Below are 10,468 nucleotides of genomic sequence, written 5' to 3'. Positions count from 1 at the left end.
CTGGTTTCAGTCTGGGTAGAGCCAGTCATGACAGAAAGGCTTTATCAGGCAATGGTTGGGTTTTTGGCCTCCATGTAAGACTGCTTGGCCTTTGTGGGAGTAGCGTCTGGAGCACACAAAATGGGGCGTCTGCCCACGACTGGAATCCTTGCTTAAAGTCTCAGATGTGAGGCCAAGGATAAAATTGGAATGAAACTAATGTTCCTGCCTGCTGGCTCCTCCAAACAGCTGCAGGCACAGTAGGACAGCCAGGTATAAAAGCCTGAACTGGCACAGCCTGTCTGTGGATAGGGAACGCTTAACCACAAGGTGTGTTGCTCCTCGCTTCCACCCAGCACCGGCTGGCAGGTGCCAAGCTGCCGAGAGGCAGCAGGGCACCCCCCGCCAGCACAGCCTGCCACAAGCCCTCGCTCAGGTCAGCTTGGCTTAGCAGAGCCGTGAACTGACATCTTCCACTGCAGTGACACCAGTACCAGTGTCACTGCCTGCGGCAGCCCACCACATAATGCGCTAGCTGCAGCTGCAACACTCCCTATTCAAAACCCAGAGCTGGAGAACTCCCCCCCCCGCCCTGCCCAGAGCGCTGGGATATGGCCCCCACAGGACCCTACAGCTTGCAGAGAAGCTGTGGATTCACAGGTTTATTAGGAACGGCGAGGGTACATGAAGACAGGCTCAGCTGGGGAACAGGGGGAGTCCTGAGGGTTTACCCCAAAGCCTGCTCCCCAGGGATGACAGAGCGCAGGAGCAGCAGGGAATGGGCAGGAGGCAGAGCTGTTGTCGTCCCCACGCCGGCAGCAATGCACAGGGCAGCTGCGCTTCACTGCACAGCTGCACCCCTGGTTTCGGGGTGGCGGGGGGTGGGGGGGAGGGCAAAAAAAAAGTCAATCCAGCTGTATCTGTTTAACTCGAGTATATCTCAATTGGAGACAGACATACATGAACACGTGCCGGCTCCTTGCGAAAGAAAGCAAGTTCAGTTAGATCCCATCTTGACTGCGAATTAGGCCTAGAGTCTGAAGGTGTCCTGCAAAAGGAAAGCCACTTTGGGACACATGCCAACTGTGGGACAACATTTGTATTTTGCCCTGGTCCTCTCCACCCATCCATTCCTTTGAATCTATCATGCTTCCATATTGCTTCTCCAACTAGAAGGAGCTCTCCTTAAAGCTGCAGGCTGTAAACCTTTTGAGGCCGGGACACTGTGCACCTGCTGCAATGGCAGCTTGGGGCCAGAAGCTGACCCTGTAACAAGTAGCAAAGGTCCCTGTCTATCATGGGACACCTGGGAGCAGGTCAGCTCCCAACTTTGTTTTCACCTCAGCAGTAATTTTTGTCCACACTGCTAAAGCGAGACTTTTTCTTCTTGCTTTTGCCTCCCCAGGAGTCCCAGGGGATGCCCAGGCATCCCACCACATCTGGGCTGCAGCCCCTGTGCCACTGCACCCAACGAGCACAGAGAAGACAACAAGGAAGGAGCAGGGGCAAAGTTCTGCAGCGAGAACAGCTCCTTCACCTGTCATTTATTAGTGCTGGTTTTGCATCACTAGTAACCTCCTTTGGGAGAATTTTCGTGGCTGCTGTCAGTTTTGGTTTGTTTCTTCAGGTAGAAGCAGATTAAGAGTGGATAGCCTGATGGTGATTTGGTTTTAGTTGCACTTTTTGTGTTATCATTATATAATGTCATATTATTTGTATATTATTTATATTATAGGTAAAGTTACATTTATGTGTTTGCCTAAGTAAAATGATTTAGGAATTTATTTTTCTTTCATGAAAATAAAAGAAATGTAAAAGAGAGAAAGAAAAAAACCCACATTCCTTTCTATTTTTTGCCCAATTTTGAGTCTTGCAATGACTGATGTGGGCAAGGCAGAAAGCAGGCAAGGAGACGAAAGGCACACAAGCTCCCTGGACGGAGGAGGTGGCTGAGGCTGAGTGAAACATGGCAAACCACAAACGCAGATACTACCCACCCAGTGTGAAAAATGCCTTTTTTCAGCTCAGTAAATAAACAAAACATCAGAGCTGGGGGGAAAAAATCCATATTAAAAAAAAATAACAGAAAGGTTTTTCCAGCAAAATCAAAGCAGAAAAGATCTTACTTGGGGACAGGGCAAACCAATATAAGCTAATTATTTTACTGCAGATCACATATTTTGGTAAAGCCATTATACTGTGAACATTTTCTTTCAGTGAGTATTAAAAAAAAAAATCCCAAATCAAACAAGAGAATAGTAGATTACTTTGTAAAAGGAGAAAAAAAAATAAAAAAAAATAAAGAAATCTTAAAATGAAAAGCTGAAAATACCAAAATACCATATGAAGATGTTGAAACAAAACATGTTGATGTTTCTGAAGTGGAATGTTTTCTTTTGCAAATGAAATTCAGTGTTCCTTCAATTTTTTTTTCAGGCGAAGCTACTCAGATGTACAGATGGGTATGGACGTTGGAAAACTTCATTCGCCAGTTAATTTCCCCATTTGAGGGCGAGTGGGCTGGTTCCACATCTGAAAAGCGGTGGGTGTCGATTCTGACTTTAAGGACACATTGTTAGCACTTTCTCTTCCAGCCAAACGTCTCTAGTGAAAAAAGGTCAGATCCACATCCAAAGTATTCCGGCTAAGGAACGGGTCGTGCCCTGCTCTGGCGTGGGGATGCGCAGCTTTATGTAAGGGAAAGCAAAACCTTTGGCCAGCAGGCCTGCGGCCCGCTTCCCCGGGACCGCGGCGGGCCAGCGGCGGGGCAGGCCGTGCCCCCGGCCCGGTGCCCGCCGCTGGGGAAGCCGAGACCCCGGGGTAGAGGAGGAGATCAACGAGAGGCTTACAGAGCGGGGCCAAGCGGGGGCTGCGCGGGGAAGGCCTGCGGACGGGCCTGGCAGCCGCCGTTGTGCCCGGACCCACAGCGCAGCCGGACGCACAGCGAAGGGCCAGGGCCAGGGCCAGGGCCAGGGCCAGGGCCAGGCGGCGGCCCCCGGCGCCTGCCCCGCAGCCCACCCTCCCTCCCCGGGGGCAGGCCGCAGCCCTGCCCCAGCCCGCTCCCGGCGTGGCGCGGGGGGACGCCGGCGCCGAAGAGCCCGTCCCCGCGCCGCCGTGTCAGCCGCCCTCGGGGGGAAGGCGGGGCCGCGCCCAAGCCCTGCGCCCCCGCCCGCGGGGGGCCCCGCCGCCCCGGGACCCTGCCCGCTCCTCACCGCCGCGCCGCCCCGCCCCACCCCGCGCGGGAAGCGCGCGCCTGCAGGCCCGCCTGGGGAAGGGAAGGGCCGGCGCGCGGCGGGGCGCGCGGGGCAGTGCGGCGGGGCAACGGCCTCCGCCCCGGCGCGTGAGCGCGGCCTCCCGCGCGGTAGCTGGCGGGGGCGGGCGCGCGCAAGCGTGCGCACATGTGCGTGTACGTGTGACCGGAGGGGGGGGGGGGGGGCGGGAAGGCTCTGCGCGCGCTCCCGCGGCTGCCCCGCGCGCGGGGCGGCCGCGCCTTATTGCATCAGTCGGGGCGGGCGCGGCCGTCAGCGCGGGGCGGGGCCGGGGCGGGCCCGGGGCGGGCCCAGCCCACTCTGGCAGCTCGCCCCGCGTCCCCGCCCCGCCCCGCCCGGCCCGCGGGGAGCGGCGCGGCAAGGTTGCCTCCAGCCGCCCCAGGAGGAAACGCTGCGGCGAGGGGGCGGCGGAGGCGGAGGAGGCGGAGGACGGGGGCGCATAAAATTTAAAAAGCGGGTCGCGCCGCAGCCCCGTGCCACCTTAAATCTTCCCCCGGTGGCGGCGGTGCGGGCCGCTTCCTCCCGCGGCGGCTCGCTGGGCTCCGCCGCCACAAGCCCCGGCCCCGGGGGAGGGGAACAAGGCGCTGCCCTCGGCCCCCCGGGGAGGGGGCGCGGGGCGGGCCCGGGCGCGCGCCCTGTCCGCGGGAGGGGCGGGCCGGGGGCGGGGCTGCCCCGCCGCGGGCGCTGCCGTCGGCCCCGCGCGCCGCCGGGAGCTCCCCCGGGGGAGGGGGCGGGGCGCGGAGCGGGGCGGGGCGGGCGACCGGCGCCGCTCCCCGGGGTGGCGCGATCGCGGCTGAGCGGCCCCGCCTGCGGAGCGGGGTGAGAAACCCCAGCGGCCGCGACCGAAGAAAAAATATTTTTTTTTAAAAATAACGACCGGTGTTTGCAGCCGCCCGGGCGGGGCGGGGCGCTCGGGACAGAGCCCAACCCCACATGGGGGCGCAGGGGGCTGGGCCCCGGCCCGGGGGTGCCAGCGCCGGCACTGACCTTGCCCCAGCCGCCTCTCGCCCAGGCGGCTCCCCACCCGCCCCCGGTCGCCCTCCCCCCCCCCCCCCCCCCCCCGGGCACCCCCCGCCGCCTTCCCACGCCCCCAGCCCGGCGGCCGCGGGGATAGGCCGGCCCGGGCAGGCGCCGCTGGTTTATTTTCCATCGTCATCACTTTCTTCGTGCTGGGGGGAAAAAAAATATTTTTTCGTTTTTAATTTTTGCGAGGGTTTTCCACGTTTGCCGGCCTGGATTGCACCCACCTCCCGCACCCCAACCCGTGGGGCGGCCTGGAGCCAAACCGGGGTGGGGGGGGCGCGATGCTTGGGCGGGCAGCAGCCTCGGCAGCCGGCGGGGAAGCCCGTAGCAAGCCCCGGCCGTGCCCGTTCCCGCTCCTCGGCCCCGGCACCAGCGCGGGCTGCCAGCGGCCCGAGTCGGGGGAGCGGCACTGGAGCGGGGCTGGCGGGCGGGGGTGCTGCCCCCCGACCCTCCCCAGCACGAGGCCAGCGCAGCCCCGCGTTTGCGGGGAGGTTTCCGAGACAGGGCTAACCCAGCGCGGCCGGGATAAACAACAGGATCGCGTTGCACCGGGGCGGGGGGAGGACCCGGGTGAGAGCTGGGCGAGACTCGCACGAGGGTTGTGCCCCCCCCCCCCCCCCCCAGCCCGCCCCCGTTTTATTAATTTACGTATTTATTTATTTCTCGCAAGCCCCAGTGATGAGGACGTCTCTCCTCTGCATCACCCGGGGTGGGTGGGGGGCGGAGGGCGGCTGGGGCTGGGGGGATGCCCGCACCTTGCCGGCCGGGCGTGGCGGGCAGGGCGGCACGGCGATGCACAGGCTGCGGGGCCAGGCAGCCCCCCGGCCCCCCGCACACACCCACACACCCCGATGCCATTCCCTCTCTCCGACGGTGACCGCCACCCCCCCCCCCCCGTGCATCCCCGCCCGGCGGCCGCTGCACGGTGCGCGGGGGGGTAACGCGGGGGCGGTGCGGTCCCTCCCGGGACCCCGGCGGCGGGGCGGGGGGGCCGCTGCCGCGCCGGTGCCTGCACCAGCATCTGCTGGGACAGGGGTGTGCGAGGCGCCATCTTTGTTAGCAATAAACGCTGCCGTGGGAGAAGATCCACCGGGCTGCCATGCGACGCCGAGGGATGGAGGATTGTTACCGGCACGGCCCCCGAGCGCTGCCGTGGGCGGGAGGAGGTAGGGGGGGGGGGGCAGACCCGGAGGTTTAGTCGCTCCCCGGCCCAGGGAGGTGTTCGTTTGGGTTCGAGTTTAAGCCTTACGAGTCAAACGACCAAGTGCAAACAGGACCTCGAGCTCCGTATTTCAAAAAAAACTGACAGAGGAAATTCCACTCTTTTGCATTAAGAGGGCACATTATTCCAAATTTTCACAGGGCAGAATCATAGAGTCGTTTAAGTTGGAAAAGACCTTTAAGATGATCGAGTCCAACCGTTAACCCAGCACTGCCAAGTCCACCACTAAATTGTGTCCCTAAGCGCCACATCTACACGTCTTTCAAATACCTCCAGGGACAGTGACTCAACCGCTGCCTGGGCAGCGGGTTCCAGAGCTTGACAAGCCTTTGGGTGAAGAAAAGCCAGTGTGGCACTAAGGGCAGGGCCAGCAAGCTGCATTCCTTACTTTCACCTACGCTGGAGACACAGGAAGAGATACCCGGAGGAAACTTGCTGTTGTTTCTTGAAGGAGCCCTATTTCCTCCAGTGCCAGGCTGAGGGAGGTTGAAACACACACTAATGAAGAACATATTTCTTACATATGGCAGTTTTCTTTATTGATTGCTTGATGTGAAACAATATCAATCTGGATTTTTTTTCCCCCACACATTACAAAAAAAAAAAAAAATATTAAATTGGCTCAGTCTGCAATCTTTTAAGCACAGCCATATTAATTATCAGGAAAAGGAAAAAAAAAACCCAACAAAAAAAACCCAAACAAAAAAAACCCCCTAAAATGTCTACCAAATAGAGCATTTACAAATGCACAAGAACATGCCACTTTGGCTTTATGGGGGAAAATATTGTCTTCTAGATTAAAAAAAAAATCTTTTAACATAAATAAGTTAGTATAATTTCTCAGTGTCTTTACAGAGTTATGTACACAGGTACACTTCAAACTTCTTTTTTTTATTTTTACATACAGGTACACAGGCAATGTAGAAATACTGTTTAAAGATGTAGTATCCCTTTTCCCTCACACACACTTTGGGAAGTGGGTCAGATCAGAAAACAATACTCAAGATTCAGAGCAAAAGCCCTCCAGATTAGGTTAAAAGAAAAAAAATAATAAAAGAACCACACAACGCCCCCCAAGGAAATCAGGCAATGTTAACAACTGGATGATTTTACACAACTTTTACAGGCATTCAGACCTGCTGTATGGATTTGAGGTCGGGAGACACGACTTTTGCTACTGCATAACGGAATCATCGCAGCTCCCACCTTAACGCAGGAGGAAGAAATTTCACAAGCGGCCTATAATAATCTGCTCTGAGCAGGGTTAGCACGATGGTATATTTAAAAAAAAGGGGGGTGGGGGGGAGAAAAAACACGGTGGACCCACTTAAAGGGACAATACATCTTTAAGTAATAAAAAACCTACACTGCTTCTCTTCATACATTTCTTTGCTTGCTAGATTGTGAAAGCAAGTTCCAATCGGTCACCCTCTTTCACTCCCTCCCCCCTCCCAACAAGGTTTATGTGCTACATAAGGTAAACTATATACACAGGTAGTACAATGAAGCAAATAAGGAAACACCTAATTGCACAATGCTACATCCAATGCTTTTAGAGGCAGGTCTTTTAAGAGTGCCTAAAAATTTTAGTGTTATTGTTTTTGTTGTTGTTGTTTTGCTGCTGCTGTTTTTTCAGTGCTTGTACAGGACCTCCATCCCACGGAGGCCGGCGGTATGTATTCTCGTTGCCACTACAACTTTACATCTTCCTCGCTTCATCGCCCCCCGCCGCACCCGATGAACGAGGACACGCAACATCCTCCGCTCTGCAACGGGGAGGGAGAAGACGATTAGAAAACGTCGAAACGCGATCCACGGCATAACCGGTTCAAACCGACACCGCATCCCCGGGGCGGGCGGGGCCCCCGCGCTCCCCCGCGCTCCCCCGCACGCCCGGGGCCGCCCCGCCAGCCGCCCTCGGCACCCCCCGGCGGGGAAACGGCGGCCGGCGGGACCCCTCCCCTCGGGCGCGGGGCTCGGCCCGCCCCTCCCCCCCCCCCGGCGGGCGGCAGCAGCGGCATTTGCACGGCCGCGCACGCTGCCGCGCTCCGCCACGGCGCACGCCAGCGGGACTAATTTGTTGCAACTTCTGCTTTACAGCTTAATCTCTTTCTGCACAATCGCAAATCGTGTTTGTAAACCTCGCTCCTAACCTCGGCTCCGAAACCGCCGGCGCAATTTACCAACTCCCTCCGCCCCAGCCCTCGCCTTAAAACAAAACAACAACAAGGGCGGGGGGGGGGGGGGGGGAGGGAAAAAAAAAAAAAAAGCGCACAACGCATCTCCCATGCTCCCATTAACCCGCTCTCTTCCCTTTGCCCGTGTCTAAAACAGCACCAAAACAACCGGGAAAAGAAGAGGGGGAAAAAAAAAAAAAAAAAAAAAAAAAAAAAAGCAACCCTGCCTAGCTCGAGTTTTTAAAGAAAGCGCCCGGGCTCCCCTCAGACCCAGCTCCTTGGCTTATCTCTCCCGGGGCGGGAGGTCGCCGCGACGTGCGACCGCAACGCTGACATGGTAGGTGAAAAAGCAAATCGGGGCGGGGGGGACGCCAGAGAGGAAAGGAAGCCCCCCGAAACCCCTCGCCATCTGACATCATGCACCAGCCGGCTTTCAAACTCCGTCCCTCCACCCGCACGGTCCTTGGGAAAGGTCCTTCCCTGCCTCCCGGCCGGCCCCCCGAGGGAGGGAAGGGCTGCGGCAGGCTCGGTCCCACCGCGGCCGGGACCCCGGCCACAGCCCCGACCCCGGCCCGGGCGATGCCGCGGAGCCCAGCGCTGCGCTGCGGCCCTTGTTTTGTTCTCTCCAAGCCCTATGGGACCCACCCCCAGCCTCCAACACACCCCCAGCCCTCAGCGGCTGAGGAAAGGACCCTTCCTCACAGAAAAGGCCCCGCAGCGACCCCAGAGGGCCCGAAGCCCCCCCGCCCCCCGCCCCCCGCAGGAGCGGGATACCCGCTCGGTCACCCTTTCTCTCTCATTTGCATCCTAATGCCAGCGCCTATAGGGAACCTACCTAAACGCTTTACGTTTGATGTCTTCTCGGGCTTGATTTCTTGGGTGTTTGCTCCACTGAACTGGCACTGGGGGAGTCTTCTGAAACCTCTTCTTCTGTTGTGTTGGCTCTTTTATTTTGAGGACAGGAATCTAGGAGGGGAAAATTAAGAACATGGGAGGGGGTGGGTGATATTGAAGTATTTTCCTTCCAGATGTTTGCTCGGCATCCACGGGGGGGGGTGGGGGGGTGGTGGTTAGATGGGACCGAGGGAAATATTCCCGATCCCCATGTCAGCTATGAGCTACGTGAGAGCGAGCAGGGGGAGGGGAGGTGGGCTTCTCCCTAGCTGAGAGATGCAAGTTTGCTGTTTTGCGCTACAGTCCCTGTCCGTCCTCTGCTTGGCGTGAGCGCTCTAACCTCCTCCCGCCCGGGCAGCGGGCCGGGTCCCCGCAGCGGGGCGGCGGGGGGACCAGCGGGTGCGCCGCGCCGAGGGGCTTCTCCTTGGCAAATCATCTACCGGCTGCCATAACGCGACTGCCCCGGGACCGCAAACAGCACCTGGGCTTTTTTACGCGAAAGGAGGCGGGGGGGAAAGGGAAGGTAACACACCGCGCCGGTGCCCCGTGGGGCACAGCCCACCGCAGCCAGGCCAGGCAGCGGCACGGGGGAGGGGGCCCGAGAGCCCCGGCGCGGCCACCGGCGGGGAGCAGCGCTGCCGCTTTCGCGAGAGTACGTTACCATCGGTGGCAGGTCTTTTCCTCTGCCCAATGCACTGCTCTGCAAAGTCCGTCTGATTTTCAGAAACATCAGTCTTTTGATCTACACAGTGAGTGTCCTCTGAGATTCCCTGAGAACCGACAAAAACCACGGTTTGGCAATTCCCGTTTACATCCAAGCTCTGGCGGCCGGCAGACTTGCAGACAGTTTTCAGTAGCCTGGGGGGTCTGAAGTAGAAGTCGGGCGAGCTCCCCTTCTCCACGGCTTGCCACTCGTACCTGCCTTCCAGTGGCTTGTGATTCTGGAAATCGAAATTCCACTTCCTCTGGCATGCCTCCTCCATCTCCTGGCGGTGCTTCTTCAAGTCCCTGTTTAACTCTTCATGATTCACCGGCCCGAAGAGGTTCCTGCAAGCTGACGGCTTCGGGTACTCCGACTGCCTGGCTTCCATGCGCTCCAGGGTAGGGCTCCCATTAGAAATTCGGACGTTTGACATCTCCCCCCACCCTCTTTCTTCTGGCGACGGTTGTTTTGCTCGCTGTTCTCCCCCCCCCCCGGGCCGCCGCCGCCGCCTCCTCCTTCTCCTCCTCCCCTCCGCCTTTTATTTATCTCTCGGCGGCTCTGCGCCGCGCTGCCCCGCTCTCCGGCCCCGCTCGCCCTCGGCCCGCGGCGAAGGGGCGAGGAGCAGCCCTTGCATAAGCGACGGCCCGGGGATGAGCCCCAGAGCCGCCGCCGCCGCCGCGGAGCCCGGGCGGGTGGAGGAGCGCTGCGCGGGGGGAGCGCGCAGGCGGGAGCGGCGCTGCCCTCCGCGGCCCCGGCTCCGCGCTGCCCCGCCGGTGCCGGCGATGCCCCCGCCGCTCGCACCGCCGCCGCGTAGTAAAAGCGAGACGGAAAAAAAACAAGGGGAGACGAGCCCTTTTCTCGGTTGCCCAATATGGCGATTGAAGGGAGGCTGACGAAGAAGAAAATGATTGACAGGACGAGTCTATTTAAACAGCCGGGCCGAGCCATTGGTTACGGCGGCGGGCACCGCCCCGTCGGCCCGGCCCTACCTCGCCGCCGCCGCCGGCTCTAAAGGTGGGCTGGGCTCGGCTGCCGCCCCTGCGGGCCGGGAGCGGGCCGGGCCGGGCCGGGCCAGGGGAGGCGGGGGCCGGGCCTTGGGGGGGGGGGGGCGAGGGGGTAGGAGGGCACCGCGCCCGCCGCCTCCCCCCACGCCAAGCCCGGGCCCGGCAGGATTCGGGCCCGCCACCCCCGAGAAAACCCA

General features: G+C 59.7%; 1 protein-coding gene across 1 annotated transcript; it reads right to left on the bottom strand.

The window, feature by feature from the left end:
* Window positions 1-6,363: 6,363 nt before the first annotated feature.
* Window positions 6,364-10,228, bottom strand: CDKN1B (cyclin dependent kinase inhibitor 1B). The gene is made up of 3 exons (XM_056341361.1): window positions 9,226-10,228; window positions 8,506-8,636; window positions 6,364-7,259 (listed from the first exon to the last, which is right to left on the bottom strand). The coding sequence occupies exons 1-2, from the start codon at window positions 9,698-9,700 to the stop codon at window positions 8,515-8,517; spliced, it is 597 nt and encodes a 198-aa protein (XP_056197336.1). The 5' UTR covers window positions 9,701-10,228; the 3' UTR covers window positions 6,364-7,259; window positions 8,506-8,514.
* Between the last annotated feature and the right edge of the window lie 240 nt (window positions 10,229-10,468).

The sequence above is a fragment of the Falco biarmicus genome, chromosome 5 (genome assembly GCF_023638135.1).
Source record: "Falco biarmicus isolate bFalBia1 chromosome 5, bFalBia1.pri, whole genome shotgun sequence".
Taxonomy (NCBI): domain Eukaryota; kingdom Metazoa; phylum Chordata; class Aves; order Falconiformes; family Falconidae; genus Falco; species Falco biarmicus.
Note: the sequence above shows the minus strand (reverse complement) of the source record. Positions and strands in the feature narration are given on the sequence as shown.